This window comes from Lynx rufus, unplaced genomic scaffold (assembly GCF_022079265.1).
Source record: "Lynx rufus isolate CCGP_SWC_20201006 ecotype Redwood Valley unplaced genomic scaffold, mLynRuf1.p SCAF_3, whole genome shotgun sequence".
In the NCBI taxonomy this organism is placed as follows: Eukaryota; Metazoa; Chordata; class Mammalia; order Carnivora; family Felidae; genus Lynx; species Lynx rufus.
The window spans coordinates 115,872,569-115,898,677 of record NW_025814845.1 but is presented as its reverse complement, the minus strand read 5'-3'; the positions used below and the strand labels follow the sequence as shown (position 1 = coordinate 115,898,677).

Sequence of the window (26,109 nt, the reverse complement as noted above, 5' to 3'; positions counted from 1 at the left end):
GAGCCTTACTATCTGATTCAGCAGGCTCCTCACGACAAACATCCTCATTTAATCCAGATGCCATTTTTCCTCCAATGCTAAAACAACCAAAAGAAAAACAATAAAATTTCCTCTCATTATGTTTCTGTGACTGGAGAAAGGACATGTAAACAAACTAATAGTATGATTCATTCGTAAATGAAACTTCTAAGGTCTTACCGGGTAATACAGGTTCTGCCTGATATCCTACCATTACCTCATGTAACAACGTATTCTACAATGCCAAGGCCCAGTAACTCCCTTTCTCAAAAATCTTTATGTAAGAACACAATCCAAAGAGGTTTCTCTTGTCACTGTTTTAACATTCATTTTGTGCAACAAATACTAATTCAATATCTACTTTTGTACATTACTCAAACAAATGGGGGTATGGTAATTAACAGAAAAAAGTCCCTATCAACATAGAACCTACATTTTAATTACAGAAGACATATGACAGGGGTACCTGGGTGGCTCAACTGGTTAAGTGTCTAACTCTTGATTTCGGCTCAGATCACGATCTCAGTTTGTGAGTTCAAGCCCTGCGTCGGGCTCTGCACTGACAGGGTGAAGCCTGCTTGGGGTTCTCTCTCTCTACCCCTCCCCACTCTCTCAAAATACATAAATAAACATTAAAAAAAAAAAAGACATGATAAAACAAATTACCTGCACGTATGCCATAGGTGAGAAAGTGATATAGACAGAAGTAAGGAAGAAAATAAGATTGAGTTGAGAAGGACTTCTGGGTAAGGAAGGCCTCTACACAACATTTAGAGAACATCTGAACAGAATTCTAAGAGAAGAATTGTGCCATGCAGGTATATAGGAAAGAAAATTCTGAACAAACAGTCCTTTGCATATGATCCCTTATATAACCTAGCTTTTTATGTCCAAAAACACTTTTATGAACAAAGAAGATATATTTGAATCAATGTCTGTGAGAACTACATTGTCAGAAGCACAAGTATTAAAGGAAATAATGCACACTAAACAAAGAGATCCCTACAGCTAAAACAGGTTGGCCAGTAGTTCTCCAGTCCTCCAACCACACAGGGCACCATGTCTACCTCTGTGGAAACTGTCTTTTAACCAGTACTTCAAAGTAATAGTTGGCATAGCAATTCTACTATCATCAAATAACTCAGTTACTGTAATCCCCAGTAATGACCCAGGTCGGCAAGCCTTCAAAATACCTACAGAATCGAACATTCAATTCAGTTCCCTATTAAGCTTTTGTATGTTTTTCTGAACATGTAGAGTTGTCTACTAGCATTAAAAACTAAACTGGGGTCAATGCTTTTTTTTTTTCTTTAAGTTTATTTCTTTATTTTGAAGGGGGAGGGGGCATGTGCAGGGGAGGGGCAGAGAGAGGGGGAGAGAATCCAAGCAGGCTCCACGCTGTCAGCAAGGAAGAGCCCAACTTAGGGCTCGACTTCAGGAACCTGAGCCACCAGAGGCGCCCCAATCTTTTTTTGTTTCAAACCACAGTACTCTATTCTCCAAGTACTACAAGCACTTTAACCCACTCTCTTAACCCCCCCCCCAAAAATCGCTTTGAGACATTTCAGGTTTCTCACGCAATAAACCATTTAAAAAAATATATGCTTTGTCAACTTAAATAAAAACATACCTTTATCTGTTTATTCATACTACATTCTATTCCAGAAAGGATTTAGGGCAGAAATATAAAGGAAAACAAAGCACTGAGTTTGCTACATTACCAAAGGTTTTTTCCTAAGATTTTTAGACTTTTTAAAAAGTATTTTGTGTATTTTATAAGAGCATAGTATATTTACATTATAGCAAAATTGCATTTCCTTTTCCAGCACACTTTCAAGGGGAAATTTATTCCAGCTTAAACATCTGATTACCTACTGTGTACAAAAGAAAAAGGACTTCTTAGGAGGTAAAACTTTATTTCCATTTCTTTGTTTTTTGTTTGTTACATTCTGAACACATGCAGTACAGGCAAAAGCATATTAAAACCAATTTCAAGGTGACTGTCCACATTCGGTTGCAAAACTAGAACTGTTATGTAGAAAAATTAAGTCAACTGACCTTCCATGTACATATGGAAATTTACTTAATTCCTAATCTTAATTTTATCTGCAACTAAATCCAACCTAAGTGTCATTAAGTTATGTAAAAAGAGCACTTTTTTTTTTAATTTTTTTTAACGTTTATTTATTTTTGAGACAGACACAGAGCATGAAGGGGGGAGGGGCAGAGAGAGAAGGAGACACAGAATCGGAAGCAGGCTCCAGGCTCCGAGCCGTCAGCCCAGAGCCCGACGCAGGGCTCAAACTCACAGACTGCGAGATCGTGACCTGGCTGAAGTCGGACGCTCAACCGACTGCGCCACCCAGGCGCCCCAAGAGCACTTTTTTAAAGGCAATAAATCATATGAAATAATTTACCTACGATGTGTGGGTATCTACGATATATCTAGCCACTTATGACAATTATTACAAAACCTTTATTAACAAACTCTCTTTCCCTACACAACCCCACCCCCAACAAATAGATAAACAATAGGCAGGTAGGTATGTGTATAAAAGCCCTAAGATAACAAACAGATTCTTGAATCTAACACTAAACTGTTAATCTTAATCTCAGCCCGCTTCCTTAATAAAAACCGACCCACCTTGAGAAGTTTTGAGAATAAAGAAGGACCCACAGAGTGCACTATCCAAAATGGTAACCATATACCACCACATATGGCTATTTGAACTTAAACTTAAGTTAATTACATTTAAAATTTCAGTTCCTCAATCGCACTAGCCATATTTCAAGTGTACAATAGCCACATGTGGCTGATGGCTATCATATTGGACACAGCAGATACAGAACATTTCCATCATCACAGAAAGTTCTATTGTGCAGTACAAATGGTAAGTTTTCAGTAAATCACAAATAATATCACCATGCTATACTGACTTCTCTTACCACTTTTCTAGGGAAGAAAAATTCTTTCTCTAGACTTTTACCTAACAACATAAATCATTCAGGCAAAATCCAAAAATAGATTAAGGATGTACAATATTTTAAGTACCCCGAACTTAGGTTTTTTGCCCTTACAGCTCACATTAACATCTGAAGAGAGGAAAGCAGCAGCAACAGTCACCAACCTGGCCCACACTTGATTGCAAGGTATTAGGGTATATTCAATTTGTCCAAACGGGCTAAAATCCAAAAAGGTGTAGGGGCACCCGGATGGCTCAGTCAGTTGAGCCTTGGACTTCAGCTCAGATGGTGATCTCATGGTTTGTGAGGTGGAGCCCTACATCAGGCTCACTCCTGTCAGGCTGTCAGCACAGAGCCCACTTCAGATCCTGTCTCCCTCTCTCTGCCCCTCCCCCACTTGCGCTAACCTAAAAATAAATATTTAAAATAATAAAATAAAAATAAAAACGTGTGAATTTCATCCCACCCTGGCAACCTCATTTTTCCTACCCTTAACCTAGATCCTACAAGAGTGGTGTAAAGATCTGGTAACACCCCCAAACTATTTAGATAAACAGCATCAAGAGGGGGCAAAGTCACAATTTTCTAACGACTTTCAAGTTTTCCAGATTGTTAATACAGTGTAGAATTACAACAACAAAAAATTCACACACACAAAAATACAAACACAGAAACACCAGTTTTTTCTGGTAAACACAAAACACTCTTCTTTAACCTCTTACAGGGGCACCTGGGTGGCTCAGTCAGCTGAGCATCTGACTCTTGGTTTCAGCTCAGGTCATGATCTCAGGGTTCATGAGATCAAGCTCTGAGTCTGAGTCAGGCTCCACGGTGAGCACCAAGCTTGCTTGGGATTCTCTTTCTTGCTTACTCTTCCCCCCCACGCACCCCCCTTTCTGTGTGTACTCTCTAAATAAATAAATAAATTTCAAAAAAAAAATAAACTAAACTCCAACATAATATAGATCCCATTAAATCCACTCCCTGACCTTTCTCCAAATTATAGACAAGACACATTTGCAGACATTGACCAACTTATGACAATTCTTTAGCAGAAAACAGTTAAGTAATATATGAAAAAAAGGGGCCAAATATGCAACAAAACTGAATTTTAGAGATCAACTAAACTAGAACAAGCCAGGCAAATCTATTACAGAAACTTTTTGCAAACTGATGTGTATAAGAAGTTTCCTTTGAAAAATTGAGGCAAAAACATACTTCATTATTTTGAAATTGAGTTTTCAAATATTTAAAAACTAACTTCATTTTCTACACAAATTTACTATGAGCAAGTATGGTACAACTAACAAAGTAGCAGCTCAAAAACTGAATACTGGTGGAATGATTTAACAATTACCAACCTAGCAACACTTATTGCAGGCATTAGAGTATGCCCAACTTTTCAGATGGGGGTGGGGGGGAGAGGGGAGCTTAAAATCAAAAGAGCTAACACACCATAAAAACCGAGGAAGCAAAAGCAGTTTTGAAAGAGCGAATACTAACTATACTTTTGTTTAGTAATGTTTTCTTCATTCCTAATGTAATAGAATAAGGACATTATATACCCTTTTCTTTAGTAATTTTCACATTTCTTCTGCATATACCTTATCACAATAAATCCTTTAGCACTTTGATTTTAGCAATGAACTTAAAGGTTTTGCCCAACTATCCCAACCAGAAAAAAACCTGTAAAATGCTTAATCAAAAATTACTGTTCTATGAATGGTTAAACTGTGGTACATCTATATCACAGAATTCTACTCAACAAAAAAGGAACAGACTAGTATGGATACATCCAACAACTTGGATGAACCTCAAGGGAATTATGTTGCATTAGAAAAAAGGCTAATCCTAAAAAGTTTTATATTGTATGATTCTTTTCAGTAAGTGTTCTTCAAATGACTAAACTATAGAAATAGAGAAGAGTAGTGGTTGCCAGAGTCTGGGGGAAGAGGGGATGGGAAGGAGGTGGAGGATGTGGTTCTAAAAGGGCAACAAGGATCCTTGTGCAGATGAACTGTTGTTCTGCATATTGACTGTAGTGGTGGTTATGTAATTACACTGTGATAACATTGCACATAACTAAATACAACGCACAAATTAGTACTAGTAAACTGGAGAAATCTGAATAAGACTGGTAGAGTGTATCAATGTTACCATATTGAACTACAATTTTGTAAGACATTAGCACTGGGGAAACTGGGGAAAGGGTACAAGGATCTTTGTGTTATGCCTTCGACTACATGTGAATCTAGTTATATCAAAATTAAAAGTTTGCTTTTGTAAAAACTGCTACCCTAACAGCTAGGATAATTTGAATATGAACTGTACATTCCACAGTATTAGGGAATGGTTGTTAACAGTATTATGGTTATTCAGGGCAATGTCCTTATTCTCAAAAAAATCTTGCTGGAGCATTTAGGGATGAAATATATCTGCAACTTACTTTGGGAAGAGAGAAAAAGCACATCTGGCAAAATGTTACACATTAAGTTTAAGTAAAGAGTTTATGACTATTCCTTGTATTCTCTAAACTTTTCTTCTTGAGTTTTTTTTTTTCAAAAACAGGTTTGAGGAGAAAGATTTGAGACAAACTTTTATCCTAAAACTGTTACAGTCGAACCTACACACCAGTTAGTCTTTTAAAAAATGTAAAAGTAAATAGTTTTGTTAAAACTATGTTATAGTCCCATCTACACTCATTATTCGTTAAAAAAAAAATGGCAATAAGGATTTCGAGGTAAAAGTTATGTGGTATTGGGTATAACTTTCTGATAAATGTTTCAACAAAAATTGACTAACTCCATAAGGTATACGCATATTTTTGTAAAATCTAAAGTTAGTTCAGGACGCCTGGGTGGCTCAGTCGGTTAAACATCCAACTTCAGCTCAAGTCATGATCTCACAGTTTGTGAGTTCAAGCCCCATATCGGGCTCTGTGATGACAGCTCAGAGCCTGGAGCCTGCCTGCTTTGGATTCTATGTCTCCCTCTCTCACTGCCCTGCCCCTCCCCCGCTCACGCTGTGTGTGTGTGTGTGTGTGTGTGTGTGTGTGTGTGTCTCAAAAAAAAATCACTAAAAAAAATAAAATAAAAGATCAAAGTTAGTTCAACATGGATTACTCCTATTGCTAGAAAACTAGATCCCCAGAGTTCTATTTTTCAAACAAGTGATGTAAACTGAAATTGCAGGAAAAAAAAGCTAACACTTTAATGCACACTGTTTTAAATTTTGCAAACAGTTAATCCTTTCACAAACAAAAGTCTGCATGAAGGGGCAACCCACACACTACATGCCAAACAAAAAATGTGCCACAATGTATTAATTATAGCGCCAAGGCTACAAGATATATTTTACAATGTAAACAGTCCTTCCAAACATAACTGCATTTTAAAGGTATCAAAAAAAGAAACTGCACACATTTGAAATATAGGGAATAAGTGAATTCGAACTACCGTCAAAAAGATTCATCTCAAAAGCTCTTATGTTGTCTTTGCTAAAATTTTGCATCAGTGTTAATACACTTCAGTCCCTAAAAAAAGCCGCGTCTAGAACATCTGAACTAAAAAGTGCATAAACTTTTCACTTCCAGCTGGACCGCCCCCTCGCATTGGGCCCCACCTCCCGAGTAGGGTACGGGGTGGGGCTGTTTCCCGCTCGGAAACTAAGAAATAAATGCCCCTTCCCAGCTCCATCCAGAAAGGAGGGAAAAAGAGAGGCCGAGAATCTGCAAACTCAAGTATGAAACTGACTACAAGACGGGAGTCGTTTAGAAAGCTTCCTTTCCTTTGCTGAACCTCTTCCTTCCCACCTTCCAGGTCATTCAGTGACCCCGGGCCGGGCGGGGACAGGTGAATATCAAGAGAGGAAGAGGGAGGGACGGACGATGGAGAGAGAGCCGCGCTTGGGCAATGAATGAGCTGTGCCGCATCCGCACCACCTGTTCCTTCCAAGGGAGCCACCCTGATCTGCCGGCAGCGTTCCCGCACCACCACCACCACCCCCCCCCCCGCCCCGGCCGCGACTCCTGCCTGTGTTGCCCGCTTCCCTGCTAAAGACCGGGCCTGTCCTCCCTTCACTTGGGGCGGGTGAAAACCTGCAGTCTAGAAGCTAGGAGAACAGGGCCTAGTCCGGAACCACAGCCTCCGAAGCGTGGAAACAGGAGGAGGAAGCCCGTGGCCGGGGGCGCGCGGGGTGAAGTGGGGACCACAGGGAAGGGACGAGGGGGTGCATTCGGCTTGACTACGAGTACGAAGGCGGGGTTCCTGGCGGAGGTGGCTCGGTGCCCGCCGGGCCGAGGTTAGGGGTGACAGGCCCGTGTACCGGCTAAATCCTCCCCACTGCTTGCCCGGAGTCCCACACTTACCAAAATCCGCTTGAAGAGCGCGTTCTCCTTGGGCGGGAGGCTCACGGCCGGCATCGTTCCGGCTCCTCCCGCTGCTCCCGCCACCGCCCGGCTCGGTCAGTCTGTTTGTCCGACCGCCGCCGCCGCCGCCGTCCCTTGGCTGCTTCAGCCTTAACTGCCCTGATCCACCGCCGCCACCAGGCCTCGAATGTCACCGCGTCGCCCAACCCGACACCCCCTTCTCCTCGTTGTCTTTTTTTCCTTTCTCACTTAATGCTGCCGCCGCCTGCCCCCCCCCCACGGGTCTCCGTCGGCGGTTCACGTGGTAACTGAACAGACCGACAGAGGTAGCCAAAATGGCGGACGCGGAGGGCTTTCCCACCCGGGTCACATCTCCTAGCACGCAGGCGCGATGACCTCCTTTCCCCACCTCCTCTGTCCTAGAGATTGCTGGGAAACCTGGAGGCCGGTCGGTGGGCGGAGGCCGCGAGGGTCGCCGCAGGTCCCGCCCATCCCTTCCCTCAGAACGTCTTGGAGGCGCGGAGGGCAGTTTGGCTACGTTTTACGGCCGCTTCCAACTCAGAAATAGCCTTTCTGTTCTTTCTTGCTAGAGTGGTCCTTCATTCACTGGGTAGATTTTCCCAGCCTGTATGATCACATTTTGAGCATGAAGTGCTAAAATGCAGGCGTTCAAGAAGTTCTGCGTTTGATCGTGAAGTGCCTAATTAAGAAGCAGAGGCGGAAAGGAAAGAAGGCTTCACCCCAGGGGGACTTAGAAACAGATACGGAAAGGAGGGGCTTAATGGTGTGTGAAAACCGTGAGAGAGCTTTACTAATTAAATGGGCATGGCTGGAGTATCGGTGATTTAGTTTATTACTTAAGGTGAGCCTGGAAAGATAGCTATATCCGAAGCGCCATATTTGTGCTGCCAAAGAAGCATCTGAAAGTTAAAGTGTTTTATTTAGTTGGTGAATCCATACAGTAAAGAGTTAATGACTGGGTCTCCTTGGGGTAGGGAGAGTTCAGGGACATTGACTCCACTGGAGCTGGCTTAAAGCCAGCTGTGTTCAATTCCCCATCACCAGAAATCTTTAAATCTTGAAAACCGGAATATCAGGCAAGGATACTAGAGAACTGCTGCAGTAGGCAAGATCGGACTAGATACCGAACGTGGCCTGTTCCGCTTAAGTGTATATAAGTGAGGAGGAGGAGGAGGAGGAGGAGGAGGATGGTTAGTTCGTTCATCTTACCTTAAGTATTTGCATATCGCTATTGCCAAAGTGCCTCTTCACAAAAAAATTAGCCATAAATAAATAAATAGCCTCCCAGTTTTAATACTACGAAAGGGATATGTAGAGTGAAAATTCTCCCACTTCATATACTTAAGATGTTCTCTATTGACACTTGTATGTCTTAATCATTAAGTGTTTGAAATTTATAGAAATACAACATTGGGGTGCCTGGGTGGCTCAGTCGGTTGAGCGTCCGACTTCGGCTCAGGTCATGATCTCACGGTCCGTGAGTTCGAACCCCGCATCAGGCTCTGTGCTGACAGCTCAGAGCCTGGAGCCTGCTTCGGATTCTGTGTCTCCCTCTCTCTGCCCCTCCCCTGCTCATGTTCTGTCTCTCTCTGTCTCAAAATAAATAAAAAGCATTAAAAAAAATTAAAAAAATACATTTAAAAAGTCTATATATTTGTCACTCAGATTTAACAAATGTTAACATTTTGTCATTGCTTCTGATTGTTTTTTAAATAAAAATTCACAGGTACATCAGGAACCACATCCCTCTCCAGATCCTAAATTTGTTGTATAATATTCTCACGCATGGGGGCGCCTAGGTGGCTCAGTTGGTTAAGCATCCAACTCTTGGTTTTGGTTCAGGTCATGATCTCACAGTTCCTGAGTTGGAGCCCCAATCAGGCTCTGTGCTGACAGTGCAGAGCCTGCTTGGGATTCTCTCTGCCCCTCCCCTGCCAAAAGTAAACAAAAAAATATTCTCATGCATCATAAATCAATAAACATATATGTAGTGATCTTCTATTTTATATTGTTTTCAACTCCTGCTCTTCTTTAACCCTCCTTGGGAATAAGAAGTGTGAGTCGAGTAAGATGTTGTCCAGAGGAAAAATCTGGGACTAGAACATTGTTTTTCTAGCTGCTAACTCAAATCCTGTCACCTTTTTCCTGGGTCATAAATAAGGCTTTAGCATTCGAGTTCCGGAAATTCTTACATGGATTTCATGTAGCAGCTTCTACCAAAATATCATAGCTACTAGCTCCTGGCTGGAATTGCTTCATCAGGATTTTTCTCAAGATGGAGTTTCACCTACCGCTGCCTACTCCAAGTGTAGGGTTCCATCAGCTCTAACATGCTGAGAGGAATGTGCTTATACTTCATCACTTTCCCAAAATATACACTAGTAAAAGGATACAGGGACTAAAAGAACAAAACGGCCTTTTTCCAACAGCAGTACTGAAATTAGTAATTTGCTTACTGGGTTCTGTATGCTCTGACTAAACATAACTTCTGTTTCAACTTGTTGGATACTAGCAAAACCTGTGTCTGGACAAGCTTCCAAGGGATGATGTAGAAAGAATACCACTGTCAGGTTGCTGAGTGGACAAGAAGTTGAGAACCAACAACTTACTCAGCATATTAGTTGGGTGGTTTGCTTACTTGAGCATGAGTCCAGGAGGCTCAAACTAGGTTACAAACTATAATGTGACTCACAGATTAGCAATCTAGTTAGCCATCAGTTACATGTAAAAAAGAACCTAAAAGCATAGTACAATTATTTTACTCTTTGGTCAATAATTTTTGGTTAAATGTTCCCCCCAATAACATTGCTAAAGAAAATATACAGAGGTGGGGCACCTGGCTGGGTCAGTCAATAACCAGCATGTAGTTAGTAAATAAGAGCATGTGGCTCTTGATCTCAGGGTGGTGATTTCAAGCCCCACGTTGGGCATAGAGCTTACTTTAAAAAAGGGAGGAAAAAAAGAAAAAGAGATTTGCTGACATTCATTGTGCTTTTAGATGGCCTTAAGTTTAAAGGATTAAAGTGTTAAAATTTATTATTTCTTTTACCTACATACATATTTTTCACAGTCTTTTAGACATCAGATTGAATTGACAATTGAATGCACAAAATCTGGCTCAATCATGAAAGATATTTGTTGTCAATACAATGTCTTTGGTAGCCAAAAACAAGTTGTTTACAACTACCAAACACTTTCTAAGCTTCTCAAGGACCCTATAGGTTTTATGTTATAGCTGTAAAACTCAGGCATGCAGATATTAAGTAATTTGCCTAAAAATCAACAGCTACAATATGGTCTACAGGAATGGCAATTTGAACTTGACACTATGAACACCGTTCTACAGCTCATGGCCCCAGGAGACTATCCAAGCCTGTTAAGGTGGGCTAAGGAGGCTCACTAGATCTGGGGTCTGAAGACCTTAGTCTGAATCCCAACCTCCTCTGGTGGTGGGATCCTGAGCCTGAGCCAATCAGGGCACTTCCAAAATAGGAAGGTTCTCCCCACAGCGTTGTGAAGCTTTACTACGACAGTGTGTGTGAACAGACTTTTAGGAACTGTTGAGAGGTCTTTTCAAATATATTTCACCTTGGATGAGTAGCTTGCCTTCCTCGAGCTTCATCTGTAAACTGAGGATAATAAGGCATATCAAGCGGTCATTGTGAAGATGAAATGAGACAATGCATGTAAACCATATGATGCATAATGCAGTGTCTGGAACACAGAATTCAATCAAAGTGCTAGTTATTACTCAACATGACACTTCATTTTCAGTTTTCTGGCTCATGTAGCAAGATTTTAGTAAATCTCTTGAGTATCCCTGGGACAGGGGCCTGAAATAAACTCTCAAAGGACAGAGAAGTGGATAAACTTCCCTTTCCCCCCTTTTCATCATTTCCTCTCTAACCTCATTTTACAGACAGAAGGCTGAGACCAGGAGTGCTAGAGTACTTGGCTACCCCCGCGGTTCTCCAGAGTCAACACCTCGACGCAGCCTTGCGGCGCGGCGAGTCCCGCACTTTGTTCCGCCAGGGGGCGCTCGGCCAGGCGCCGACTCCGGGGGAGACGGGACGCGGGGAAGGCGGAGCCCGGCCCGGCAAGATGGCGCCGCTCGCGTTGTTGCGCCCGTTTTCCAAGCTGCTGGCTCCCGCCAGGATCCCAAGTGGCTGTGAGTGTCCATCCTCGCTCAGGCCGACCCGACCCCCCCTCTCCCGCCCCCGTCTGCCACTCCCAGAGTGAACCCAGCCTGCAGGAGCAGGGGGCGGCTGCGGTCTGGACTCGTCCCGCAGTGACCTTCGCCGGCCTGCGTCCTGGATCTCAGCCCTGACTGAGGCTCCCCATCACCCGCCGCCGACCCTCCTCTTAATGCCACTCGACAACTCTGAACCTATTTCCTGGGCTGTTCAAGGGGGGGAAGGTAGTAGTGAAGGGAGAATTAAAAGCAATAAAACGTAAATGTTAGGGTTTTTACTGCAAGGCAATACGTTATAGATTTACAGACTCTGACCCCTTTCAGCTTCAGCGCGATCAAAATTCTACGTGCGGGAGCCGGCACATGACGGACCTGACTGGCTGAAAGTTGGACTGACCTTGGGCACCTCCGTCTTCTTGTGGATCTATGTGAGTTTTTACTCCCTTAATGTCACGAGACCTCAACACAGTGGGGAGGAGAAATGTCACTGTGAGATTGTTGCCGAGCAAATCTCCCATCCAGTAGGATGTTTATATAATTGCTAATTACATATTTCTTCATAAGGGAAGTCCCAAAGACTTAAAAGAAATATTAAAGATTTCAGCGGTATTGAGAAAATATGATGAAGCCGAAACTTCTGTCATTCATCCTTAAGTAGCATGATTTTGTGATGAATGGTAGTTTTACTAAATATTAATTGCACTTTATTTCCTAACGAGGATGGAGGCTGGTTGGGTTTTATGAAGGCACTTTTTTTCAGATGCTATAGGGACAAATCATCAATGAATAAGCTATACAAATTAAATCCCACTAGACTTCCCAAACATAAGATTTTAATCGATATTTGCATAAGTACATTGTTGGAAATTGTATTTAGTGTGTTGCAGCTCCACCCCCCCCCATGCCTTTACATGTAAAAACTCATTTAATCTTTACAGCAACACTACGTGGTAGGTAGTTTGCTGAACCCTGGTTCTCCCTGACTTAAGAGTCACACTATAGACGAAGGTGAGATACTGCCTCTCTGTAATTTTTTTAAAGTTGACTCAAAGTATCTGTGCTACATCAGTATTTAAAATGTTTTATTTTGTAGCTAATGAGTTTCTGGCTTCTTCCACTGCTTTCCACCTCCAACTCTTAGGTCTCTTAATTTGGGTTTTCTCATTAAAATGGCTTGTTAAGGGTCGCCTGGGTGTCTCACTCAGTTAAGCATCCGACTCTTGATATCAGCTTAGGTCTTGATCTCAGAGTCGTGCGTTCAAGCCCTGCATTGGGCTCTGGAGCCAACTTAAAAAAAAAAAATTATATATATATATATATATATATATATATATATATATATATGTATATATATATATATATATATAACTTTAATTTTTTTTTCCAACGTTTATTTTATTTTTGGGACAGAGAGAGACAGAGCATGAACGGGGGAGGGGCAGAGAGAGAGGGAGACACAGAATCGGAAACAGGCTCCAGGCTCTGAGCCATCAGCCCAGAGCCTGACGCGGGGCTCGAACTCACGGACCGCGAGATCGTGACCTGGCTGAAGTCGGACGTTTAACCGACTGCGCCACCCAGGCGCCCCTATATATATATACGTATATATATATATATATATATGTATATATATATACGTATATATATATATATACGTATATATATATAATGGTTTGTTGACATGGGAAGGAGTAAGAGATGTTGAAAGTCATTTACAACTTAACAACGACAGTAACTAATCCTTTTTACAATAATATTTGTTACAATGAAATTTTAAAGTTTTCCCCAAAAAGCTTGATTGCTGCTGAGAACTCTGATTGAAATTGGATCTTTGACTGCAACAAATGTCACCCTGAATCAACCATTGTTTTGATATTATGTCACATTCTGTTAGACAGTGGTTTTAAGAAAGTGTCTATCTCCTGTGACATCTAATTAATACACATATAGTTGAGGGATGGAGTTGATCATTCACTGAAGTATCAAACTTCTACGGTTAGAAGTATAACACACCCACCAACCAACCTGGACCTCATTTAAGAACTCAGTTCTGGTTGGTTGTGTTGGTTTAGCTCCTCTATGGTAAGTTATTTATTATATTAATTACCCCCTGAATGAAATAACTTATTTGGCAGAAGTTGAATTTAAGCTTGTAAGGGCTGCTGTCTTCAAATTTAGCATGCTAGATTGAAGTCAACAAGTATATGCCATTCATAGTTTTTGGGCTTTTGTATCTCTTAGTCTTTCATTTTTAACTAGAATAGTTGTAATTCTTTTTTGGTTTTCCAACCTGTGTAGAAAAACAAATCCAGGCCCCAGTGCCCCATGCCTTCCCCAAACCCTAGAATAGTTGTAAATTCTTTTAACCTATTCTTATTTCTCTTGTATACCTGTTATATACCAAATATAAGTATCATTAATTAGCCTCTTCTTTTAAGTTGCCAAGATTACATTTCTAATTTTAATTGTTACCTACTCTAGCTCATCAAACAACATAATGAAGATGTTTTAGAGTATAAAAGAAGAAATGGGTTGGAATAAACTATTGAAATACTAATACAGTAAGTATGCAATTTTATAGGATTAATAAATTATGCAAGTTAATTTGGCCTCTTTTTAAATAGTGTATTTTGGTTTTTTAATTGGGTTGATACATTTTTTTAAGTATTTAAGATTTTTTTTAATGTTTGTTTTGAGAGAGAGAGTGTGCACATGCACGAGAGAGCAAGGGAGAGAGAGAATCCCAAGTAGGCTCTGTGCTGTCAACACAGAACCCAATGCAGAGCTGTCTCACAAACTGTGAGATCATGACCTGAGCCAAAATCAAGAGTCAGGTACTTGACCAACTGAGCCACCCAGGTGCCCCTATTCTTTTTTGTTTATTTTATTTTAGCAATCTCTACACCCAAGGTGAGGCTCGAACTCACAACCCCAAGATCAAGGGTCAGATCCTCCTCTAACTGGGCCAGCCAGGTGTCCCTGTTGGGTTTGCATTTTTTAGCACCTATATTCCTGTCTGTGACAAATTTTTGAATTTTAATACCTTACCTCAAGTGTCTCTCAGCATAATCATTTTTAATCATTATGCTTTGACTATGTTCAAAGAACATTGTGTTAGAGAATGAAACCAAAATCATATTTTTTATTACATCATAGTCCTGAAGACACAAGTTACCACTATTCTTGTATATATTTCTTTTTTTTTTTTAATTTTTATTTTTTTGAGAGAGAACAGGCATGCAAGTAGGGGAGGGACAAAGAGAGGGGGAAGAGAGAGAATCCCAAGGAGGCTCTGCATTGTCAGTGCAGAGCCTGATGCGGGGCTTGATCTCATGAACCGTGAGATCATGATGTGAGCCCTAATCAAGAATCTGACACTTAACTAACTGAGCCACCCAGGTGCCCCTTGTGTACATCTTACCTATTTATCATATACAACACTTGAGTGTAAATTCCATGAGAACGGAAACCTTGTCTATTTTATTGATCATGATGTACTCAGCAAATTGCCCAGTGCCTGGGCCTACTGGGAATTTAATATTTGTAGAATGGATGAATATATATGGGCAGTAGACTGGTGAATCTTTTACCATATGACCATTTCATTATGATTGTCATTACAACTAACACCCAATTGGACAGTTCCTGATAAAATCTATCTATGAACAAGATACTATACTCTGCATGCTCTGTGATTTAAAAAAAAAAAAGGGGGTGAGTTTATTTTATATGTCAATATATATATGTATATACATAGTATATTTCTGAAAATCCTTTTAAAGAAATTCTGTATTAATCCTTTTATAAAATGAAAACACAAATCTCAACTTTCATGGATTAGGTTGATCAAAGTAACATATTCACTTGATAATAAAATAGTAAATACTAGCACATACTTTTTAAAAATATTTAACAACTCTCAAACTCAGCTCTTTAGGGTTTGATAATCCAAATTTTTCACTTTTTTTCCTATTGGTATCACCTTGCTGTCACTACTTTAGTCAGCCAATCAAGAGATAAGAATAAAATAGATATTTAAATCAAGATGCTTTTGCTACTTTCTTATAGGTCACATAAAATATTTTTTGCTAGGGGCACCTGGGTGGCTCAGTCAGTTAAGCGTCTGACTTTGGCTCAGGTCATGATATCATGGTTTGTGAGTTTGAGCCCCTCATTGGGCTCTGTGTTGACAGCTCGGAGCCTGGAGCCTGCTTCTGATTCTGTGTCTCCCTCTCTCTCTGGCCCTTCCCCTCTCGAGCTCTGTCTCTCTCTCTCAAAAATAAATAAACATTAAAAATATATATATATTTTGCTAAAACTTAAGTAAAATGAAGGGTTGATACTCTTTGTGGATTTGTTTTCTAGACTTTCCAAGATGCTCTAAGGTGAATTATTCAGAATGGTCTAATTTTAATATTATTTCTGCTGGTTAATGCTATAGTTTTCATTTTTTTCTCTTCATTATAGGTATGCTTCATATAGTGATTATACCAGTTCCTTTGGATTCACCAATCTGTTGAGTTGTAAACGTGAGAGAAAAAGTTATATGTGAATGTATGTCAAATCAGCATTTGTTTGCATCATTAAATGAAAAAAATAAAAAAACTTCTGTGTTCTTCAGATTATATATGTTGTAACAATATGTCGAAAATGTCAGTTCTAGGGTATGTTATTAGAAATATTTTTATGTGGAAAGTACCATCTGATAACAGGGCCAGTGGTAATTAAGAACACATTGGTAAGAAAACTTAGTTATTAAGGAGATAGATTAAAAAATCACTGCTGAAGGATTTATTCCTTATATCAACTTTTTTAAATTTTTTTTTTCAACGTTTTTATTTATTTTGGGGACAGAGAGAGACAGAGCATGAACGGGGGAGGGGCAGAGAGAGAGGGAGACACAGAATCGGAAACAGGCTCCAGGCTCCGAGCCATCCGCCCAGAGCCTGACGCGGGGCTTGAACTCACGGACCGCGAGATCAGGACCTGGCTGAAGTCGGACGCTTAACCGACTGCGCCACCCAGGCGCCCCTCCTTATATCAACTTTTTAAAAAATAATGTGTATTTATTTTTGAGAGGGAGAGAGAGACAGACAGAGAATCTGAAGTAGGCTCCAGGCTCCGAGCTGTCAGCACAGAGCCCAATGTGGGGCTTGAATCCCCGAACCGTGAGATCATGACCTGAACTGAAGTCTGGCACTTAATCGACTGAGCCACCCAGGCACCCTTCCTTGTATCAACTTTTAATTTCAAAAATTCTTAAGTGTCAGGGTGATAGAACTACTTTATTACTCAATACAGAAGAGCCCAAATACTGTTTTCTTCTGGAAGAGCCATTCTGGTAGGGTTTGTTCTGACTCTCTTTCCTTAAATTTGAATGATTGTCATTTGGGTGACTTCTGTACTCTCCAGTTATGACAATGCAGTTTGTTGTCCCTTTTTATAATATGACTTAGCAAACTCCTGACTGTTTAAGCAAAGGAGGAAGGGGAGGGAGATTTATTAGGCACAAAATAAGATACATTTCATTTATCTTACATCAAAACCCTTTCTTGTGGGAAAAACAAAAACAAAAAACACCTTTCTTGTGTATCAGTTAATGATTTATCAGTTGAAATTTATATATATGCCACTTCATTAACTTGTGATTTAAACAGTGTACCATACATTTAAAAATTCACTTTTCATGTCTCTATATTGATGTTAAATGGAGAGACTTACTGTGTTATAATTACTTTTGTGTATGTTTTGAGCTGTTGCCAACATTTATTCTTGGGAATTCATGGCCTAATATCTTTGGAAATCACTTCTGAACATAAATTCAGAGTTAACATTATTTCAGATTAGTTACTTGATGCAATCAGTAAAAGACCAGATACAATAGTTACTATCAACTTTTGGTAGTTTGGAGTCCTAGCTGATAGAGCTGGAAAGGACCTTTAGGGGTTATATAGACAAATCTCGTAATTTTACAGATGCAGACACCAGGGGTAAAGAGAGATATATTCAATGGCACTGTAGCAGATAGAATAATGGATCCCCAAGGATGACTATTGCCTACTCTTTGGAATCTGTATTAATGTAAGATTATATGGCAAAGAGGAATTAAGATTACAGATGGAATTAAGTTTGCTAATCAGCTGACACTTAGGGAAATTATCCTGGATTAGTTGGTTGGGCCCAATGAAATCACAAGGTTCCTTATAAGTGGTGCAGGGGCAGGGGGGCGGGGGGGGGGGTGGAGAAGGCACAGGAATGTGTAATTGATGTGATATGAGAAAGACTCAGCTGACCATTCCTAGCTTTGAGGGTGAAAGTCCTAGACTTTGGGTCTAAGAGCCAAAGAATGGAAAAGTCAAACAAATTCACCCCTGAAGCCTCTAGAAAGGAACACAGTCCTGCTGACACCATGATTTTTAGCCCAGTGAGAGCTGTGTTGGGTTTCTCACCTGAAAAAACTATAAGATAATAAATTTGTGTTGTTTTAAAACACTTTGTTATAGCAGCAGTAGGGAACTAACATTGTCACATGGTAATAGAAACCACGTTCAGGTATCAGGGAACGTTCCACTAAAAGAAACGCTTAAAAATTCACCTCCCAAAAGGGAATAGAAGACTTTAAGACACTTGAAATTCCAGAAACTGATGACCTTAGTTGGAAATAATAAACAATATCAACCATATGTCAGGCCTTGCAAATCTGGCTACTTTGTGTGGACTTTCACCTTGACTATGCCTGTATGACTCCAGGGGGAGCCATTCCTGAAGACCAGGGCTAACCCAGAGAATTTTTCTGTATTGATGGAAATGTTCTGTCTGCTATCCAATATAGTAACCACTAGTCCCATGTGACTATTGAGCATCTGGAATGCAATTAATGTGACTGAATTTTAAATATTTAATTTTCATTAATTTAAATAGCCACATGAGGCTGGTGGCTGCTTTATTGGATAGCACAGATGTAAATTATTCTTTGGCTAACCTAGAGTTGTGCACATAGTGATACTGGTGAAAATGCTTTCTAAGTTAAATATTGAAACCTAACTCAAACTATGTTAAACTAAAAAAAGGTTATGAAGATACAGAGTGACTCAGACACCAAGAACAGGAATGCACCTGGGCCAGGAATAATGGATCTGGAACTCAGATGTTATCAAGACTCTTGTTCTTAGCCCTGCTGTCTGTGTGTCTGTTTTCTTTGCACAATTTTGTTTTCTAACTCAATCCACATTGTAAGGGGCCATAGTCAATAGTTCCTAGATTTACATCTTAGTTCAAGAGTGTAGCTGGATTGAACAAGAATAATTCTGATTCTAAATTCCTAAGAGGATCTTTGGTCAAATGATGGTTTCTTTAGTAATGATGTAAGAGATCCATTAAAAAAAAACAAAAAGGGGCGCCTGGGTGGCGCAGTCGGTTAAGCGTCCGACTTCAGCCAGGTCACGATCTCGCGGTCCGTGAGTTCGAGCCCCGCGTCAGGCTCTGGGCTGATGGCTCGGAGCCTGGAGCCTGTTTCCGATTCTGTGTCTCCCTCTCTCTCTGCCCCTCCCCCGTTCATGCTCTGTCTCTCTCTGTCCCAAAAATTAAAAAAAAAAAAAAAAAAGTTGAAAAAAAAAAAAACAAAAAAAGATGCAGGGGTGCCTGGGTAGCTCAGTCAGTTAAGCATCTGACTCTTGATTTCAGATCAGGTAAGGATCTCACAGTTCATGAGATTGAACCTATGTCAGGCTCCAGGCACTGTGCAGTGATAGTGTGGAACCTGCTTGGGATTCTCTCTCCTCCTCTCTCTCTACCCCTCCCCTGTTTGGCTCCCTCTCTCAAAAACAAAACAAAACAACAAACAAACAAAAAAAAACCCAGACAAAATCCTTTGTCAAATACCATCAAGTTTTTTATTAGGTCAATATCAGGTAGACATTTTCTCAGATTTAGTATCTGTGGGGTAGTTATTCACTTATTCATTTATTATTATTTTTTTTAGTTTTTTTAATGTTTGTTTATTTTGAGAGAGAGAGAGAGAGAAGGAGAGGGAGAGCATGAGCAGAGGAGGGGCAGAGGGAGAGAGAGAATCCCAAGTAGACTCTGTGCTGTCAGTGCAGAGCCTGATGTGGGGCTTGAATTCACAAGCCATGAGATCACTACCTGAGCCAAAATCAAGAGTTGGACGTTCAACCTACTGAGCCACCCAGGTGATCCGCATTCATTTATTTTTAAGTAAGCTCTACACCCAATGTGGGGCTCGAACTCACAACCCCAAGATCAAGAGTTGCATGCTCTTCTAACTGAGCCAGCAGGTGCACCTAAATTCTTTGTTTAAGTTGCCATGGAAAGAACAGGCTATATAAATTTAGTTGCAAGTATAGGAAATTATAGGTTAAATTGTGTCCCCCTAAAAGATATGTTGTAGTCCTAACCCTCAGTATATCAGAATGTGACCTTATTTGGAAATAAGGTGGTTGCAGCTGTAATTAGTTATGATCTTCATACAGGAGTGGACCCTTAATCCAATATGACTGCTATATGTATGAAAAGAGACACAGACACCGGGGTGCCTGGCCGGCTCAGTTGGAAGAGCATATGACTCTTGATCTCAGGGTTGTGAGTTCAAGCCCCACATTGGATGTAGAGATTACTTAAAAATAAAATCTTAAAAAAAAAAAAAAGGAAGAAGAGACACAGATACACAGGGAAAAAACAGCCATGTATTGATAGAGGCAGAGATTAGAATCATGCATCTATAAGCCAAGGATTATCAGCAAACTCAGAAGCTAGAAAAGGCAAGGAAGTCTTCTCCCCTACAGGTTTCAGAGGGTGTGTGACCCTACTGACACCTTGATTTCAGACTTGGAGTGCACCAAACTGTGAAAGAATCTATTTTTGTTGATTTAAGCCATCCAAATTTGTAGTAACCTGTTTCAGTAACCTAAAGAAAATTACACAGAAGTGTGAGGGAATCTCATGTTTATTTTACCACAGATGAGAGAGTGAGTAGACGGGGAGTGTACTGAGTGACCTCCAAGAATAATTTAAGTATTTACTACCTTGATTACCTTTCCCTTTCATTTCATCTAAATGTTTTAGGCCATCAAAAGGGTGTTTATCTGCCAATTTGTCTCCCTAGATATTCTTATAAATTGTTTCACTTTATATTGATCTGTTGAAAGTACAGATTATAGCCTAAGAATTTGGTGTTCAGAAAAGCAAAGGTGTGGGGTGCCTGGGTTGCTCAGTCAGTTATGCGTCCACTTGATTTCCACTCAGGTCATGATCTCAGGTGCGTGGGATCGAGCCCCTTCAGCTGTTTCTAACTTTTGGTGGAGCCCAGGAAATCACTCAGTCTTTGAAGATTGCTTTTTAATTTATAACACTTAGGCCTTGAATAAGTATGATTAATATTCCAGTAGACGACCCTTAACAGAATGTTTTCAAGACTAGTATCTTCTTTGTCAACAGTCACAATTAGATGGAGTCCATATAATTACAATTAATTATAGGAAGTCATGGAGTCTCACAATTGGACTCCATCTAATTGTGATTAGATAGTAAGCCAAATTATCCCTGACCCTTGATTCTTGTTTTCCCAGCCAGACCAAGAAAAATGTCAAGGATGTGCTCAAGGGCAGCATTATAAACAGTGTGACTTAACAGCTGGGAAATTATTGTCTGAGCATTTCAGAGTGTTCTATAGTGAAGACCTGTGTTAAAATTCTCTTGCATTTGGGAGGAACAGCTTGCCACAGAATAAATTTGACAACCCATGCACATGTCCTCTCCAGGGAAATGTTTCATCATGATGTGAAAAGAGTTTGCCACCAAAATGGAAAGGCACGTATTCTGCAGGAGCAGTAGAGTGAGTAGAAAATTCCCTTTGATCCAAGAGGCATTGAGCTTGGGGCACCTGGCTGGTTTAGTCAGTGGAGTATGCTGCTTTTAATCTTGGGGTTGTGAGTTTGAGCCCCACTTCAGGGCACAGTGCTTACTTGAAAAAAAAAAAAAGAGAGAGGAAACAAGAGGCACTGAGATTTTAGCTAAGATGGATAAGGATCTGGAGAGTGGCATGGTTTATCTACAGCTCTTGCCTTTCCCAGCTGGGATGGCCACATCTAACCTAAAGAACACGATAATCTCCCCACTAGATCTTGCCAAATAATAAGAGAGTGGTATACAATAGATCCTGTCGTGTGTGCATTGAAAGACAGCAGAATATGGTAAAGGTAAAGGAAGCCTTGAGCTCTAACTTGGGCTAGAACTCAGAATCTACCACTGCTCCTCCCAAATAGCTGAGTATGTTTCGTACCTAATGTGCATTAGAGCTCACATCAACCCTATGAATAAAGGAACTGTCCACATTTTACTCAAATCAGGAAAACACCAGGTATCTGGCTCCCAAACTCATGCTCTTTTTTTTTTAATTTAATTTTTTATTTTTTTAAATTTACATCCAAATTAGTTAGCATATAGTGCAACAATGATTTCAGGAATAGATTCCTTAGTGCCCCTTACCCACTTAGCCCATCCCCCCTCTACAATCCCTCTAGTAACCCTGTTTGTTCTCCATATTTATGAATCTCTTCTGTTTTGTCCCTCTCCCTGTTTTTATATTATTTTTGTTTCCCTTCCCTTATGTTCATCTGTTTTGTCTCTTAAAGTCCTCATATGAATGAAGTCATATGATTTTTGTCTTTTCTCTAATTTCACTAAGCATAATACCCTACAGTTCCATCCACGTAGTTGCAAATGGCAAGATATCATTCTTTTTGATTGCTGAGAAATACACCATTTTATATATGTATATATACCACATTTTCTGTATCCATTCATCCATTGATGGACATTTGGGCTCTTTCCATACTTTGGCTATTGTTGATAGTCCTGCTATAAATATGGGGGTGCATGTGTCCCTTCGAAACAGCACACCTCTATCCCATGGATAAATGCCTAGTAGTGCAATTGCTGGGTCGTAGGGTAGTTCTATTTTTAGTTTTTTGAGGAACGTCCATACTGTTTTCCAGAGTGGCTGCACCAGCTTGCATTCCCACCAAACTCATGCTCTTAACCACAGTATTATACTACCTCAGTTTTTTCTCACAGGTGACAAAAGGATAATCAACATTATCCCAATATCCTTTGGGACTGTTAGGATGAACTACAAAAGTAGATGTGACAATACTTTGGGAAAAGCTTCAAAAGTCCTATATATGTGTGTTATTCTTACATTGTTTAAACCAGTTGGTTTGCATTGTTAAAACTAGTTTGGTTTTAACAAACCCCTTAATTACATTTATTATTAATATCTGATCAGAGATTTCTGTGCCATCATTGGCCCCATTGATAGTGGACTTGGTAGCTACATCTAAGAAAAGATGCTGGTTCTGTGTCTCATTTATCTGCAACTAAAACATCTATGTGACAGCAGAAATTTTATCTTATTCATTGGATAATGCCTTGGAACAGTGCCTTGTGAAATAAATTATAACCAATCTCCAGCATCTAGCATAGTCCCTAGCATCTTGTAAGCACTTTGACAGACACTTACAGTTTGACTGAGATTGGATGGATACTATGCAACCTGGGGGTGATGCAGAAGACCTCAGACTATACCCAGACTCTGAGTATACAACTGGATTCTGAAGAGGAGCCTGGAACAGTGTCCTGAGAACCACCATCATTTATAGTTGATGAAAGAATCCTTTTTCAGGGGAGCCTCCAACACATTAAATGACAGTGCAATGCATGCATTAATTCATTTAGATAGCTAACCCCCAGTTGCCAGAGAATGTGTACTTGATGCTGGTCAAGGTAGTAAGTGCACTCACCAGCATTTTGCTACTTTCAGGACTACCAATTTTTTGGTGGAGTCCTAGCCCGTTCTTGTGCTGCTTGGAAATCTAAATTTGATCTCTCAACTACAGGTTACCTAATTGCTCTTATTAAGTGTTTAATCACTAGGGATAGCTAGCTGCTCTGAGTATCAAAAACCCAGTTCTGACTTTGTATTCTTCAAGTGAGAGTATGTTAAATATTACTAGAGTTGGGTGCAGAAGTAGAGTCTCTGAGGAGTGTTTATTCAAATAGCAAATGAGCAAATGTGCCTGTAACATGCAAAAGAACTTGAAACTAGAAGAACTACGATCATGTCCTTTATTTTTTAATTCATGACCATCAGTCCCTGGACATTCCTCCCTACCACCAAGCCATTTGCTAAAGGTAATAATTACCATCTTCCTCAGAGGGTTGAAATGAGAATTAAAGGAGATAGTATATGTGCAAATGCTTTATAAACTATCAAGTGCCAAACATATATTAGGGAACATTATAAATATCTTTTTTAAATGTTCATTTATTTATTTTTAAGAGAGAGCGAGCAAGAGCAAGGGAGGGGCAGAGGGATAGGGAGAGAGAGAATCCCAAGCAGGTTCTGTGCTGTCAGCAAGGAGGCCATTGTGGGGCTGGATTTCATAAACCTTGAGATCCTGACCTGAGCTGAAATCAAGAGCCGAATGGATGCTTAACCGACTGAGCCACCCAGTGATCCAATGAGGGATTATTATAGTAGGAAACATGTCTTCACAAAATTAATCATTTAGAAAATTCTATAAGCATAAATTACTGGTTTCCATATTCAAATCATGACAAATTCTTGTAGCCACAATGAGGCAAGAAATTGAAATCTGGGGCAAGAAACTAATAGTTCAGCGTTTTTGGTTCATATGGAAATACAAATTTCACATCCAAGAGAGGAATATACAGCATTTTTGGACTTTGTATTTAAGGTCTCTGTAACAGTGAATTGCCTGGAGATTCAACTATTGCCTGGGAATTTTCTTGGGATTCTGAACATCACCCACTGCACTGATGGAAGGCTGAGGCTACTCCTCGCTCCGTCTCCAGGAAACTTCCCGCTAGCCTTTCCACTCCTGGGGAAAGCTAACGGACTGTGTGACTTAAAATGGGCTCAGATATCACCCCGCATGATAAACCAGATCCATCTTACGACGCGAATCCCTAAACATTTCCAGCCTGTTCTGTGGAGTTCCACTCATTGGAACAATACGGGGTAGGCAGGTGATGGTGACTTCCCGGTTTCCGATCCCTTGTCTAAGAAGGCGCGACCAGCTAGCTTCCGAGACCCGGGAGAAAGCAACAGTCTGGAGGTTGGGTTGGGGGAGGAAGAAGCGCCCGACCAGCCGCTCCCCAGCTCCCCGGGCCCGCGCGGAGGCGCTGGGAGGGGGTCTGCGCTCCTCCCCGGGGCGGGGCTCGCCGGGGCTCCAGCGCCTGGCACCGCGCGCTAGTGTGCAGAGTCTGCAGCGCGGCGGGCAGTGGGCGCGATGTATCTCCGCAGGGCGGTCTCCAAGACCCTGGCGCTGCCTCTGAGGGCGCCCCCCGGCCCCGCGCCGCTCCGGAAGGACGGTGAGTGCCGCGCCGGCCCGGGCGTCCAAGCCTGCAGAGGACAGGCGCGCGGATTTTGAGGCGCCCGCGTACCCGCCGGCACCCAGTGGGCCCAAAGAGGCTCGAGCTGCAGAAGCCAGGGGTTGAGGGAAGGGGGGAGGAATTGAGGAAAGGCGCGGGGAAGACGCCCCGAAGCCCTTGAAGACTTTGGGAGTAGGGGGCCTTCCCAGAGCGGCTTCTGAATGCGGAGTAGGCTTCCTGGGTTCGAAATCTTTATCTTGGGCAAGTGATTTAATCTCACTTTCCTCATCTCTAAATGGGGACAATAATGGTTGTGAGTTTTAATGAGTTAGTATGTGGTTAAAAGCGCTTCGAGACGTGCCTGGCTGACGTACGCATAGCTTGCTCTTTTTGTTAGAATAGGGACCAGTGCGCTCTCCACCTACGTGAGGAAGCGGAGGAACGGCTGGGTAGATGGACGCTCCTCTGCGAGCCCCGCAGGGCGGGGCGGGGCGGGGGTTGGGGAGTGCGGGCGCAGTAAATGTTGGGTAAATGCTCCTGAGTAAGTAAACTCAAGGCTTGTCCGGGGCTCGGCAGCCTGAACCCCGAGAGCCTTCGAAGCGCTTTCCTTCGGGGCGGCACGGACACCTGGAGCTATCCAGCTGCTCGGCTCTGTCGCTGCAGTGTCCGTCACCTTTAGATCTGGGGACGCTGGGGAAGAGGGAGCGTCTTCAGAAATTTCCTAAAGGGGACGTTTAGGCGTGAGCTGGAAACTTCTTAACTAAAACTTGACTTACACGAGAGCGCCTATTCTAGTGCCTGGAACGTTGTAGGTGCTTACTGAGTGTGAGCATGCGTGTTTTCCCTCCTGCAGCCCGCGGCCCCCGGCCCGGCTTTGCGCTCCGGCGCAGCTCAGCGCCCGCGGCTCTTCCCGCACCTCCTCCGTCTCCCGTCTCCTTCCCGTCCCGCATAGCCCGGCGGCTTTTAGATAACCTCTTGGGAAGTTCTTACTTCCCCCTGCACTTCGCCTCACTTCCTGAGGCTTGTCAGGTAGTTTTAGCCCAGAGCGCGCATTGGTGCCCGAGAAAGAGAGAAACACTCCTACGGAAAATTCCATGGGCCGATTCCCCTCCCTCCCCTGGTTAGGCCCGAGGTGGTG

General features: G+C 41.6%; 2 protein-coding genes across 3 annotated transcripts in view; one reads left to right on the top strand and one right to left on the bottom strand.

The window, feature by feature from the left end:
- Window positions 1-7,685, bottom strand: part of NAA15 (N-alpha-acetyltransferase 15, NatA auxiliary subunit) — an 84,692-nt gene extending 77,007 nt beyond the window's left edge. For both annotated transcript variants that reach the window (XM_047091095.1, XM_047091096.1), the window contains exon 1: window positions 7,349-7,685. In XM_047091095.1, coding sequence (XP_046947051.1) covers window positions 7,349-7,402 — 54 coding nt within the window. In that variant the 5' untranslated portion in view covers window positions 7,403-7,685. The remainder of the gene's footprint in view (window positions 1-7,348) is intronic.
- Window positions 7,686-11,436: 3,751 nt separating this feature from the next.
- Window positions 11,437-16,186, top strand: NDUFC1 (NADH:ubiquinone oxidoreductase subunit C1). Its single transcript, XM_047091290.1, has 4 exons — window positions 11,437-11,537; window positions 11,886-11,989; window positions 14,043-14,122; window positions 16,029-16,186. Exons 1-3 carry the CDS (start codon window positions 11,471-11,473, stop codon window positions 14,100-14,102), a joined length of 231 nt encoding a protein of 76 aa, XP_046947246.1. The 5' UTR covers window positions 11,437-11,470; the 3' UTR covers window positions 14,103-14,122; window positions 16,029-16,186.
- Window positions 16,187-26,109: the final 9,923 nt, after the last annotated feature.

Bases quoted from the DNA above. Each gene is read 5' to 3' on its own strand.
- NDUFC1 (XM_047091290.1), top strand. From the start codon at position 11,471: ATGGCGCCGCTCGCGTTGTTGCGCCCGTTTTCCAAGCTGCTGGCTCCC. The intron at 11,538-11,885 runs GTGAGTGTCCAT...GACCCCTTTCAG, and splicing joins CGCCAGGATCCCAAGTGGCT to CTTCAGCGCGATCAAAATTC. The intron at 11,990-14,042 runs GTGAGTTTTTAC...TACCTACTCTAG, and splicing joins CCGTCTTCTTGTGGATCTAT to CTCATCAAACAACATAATGA.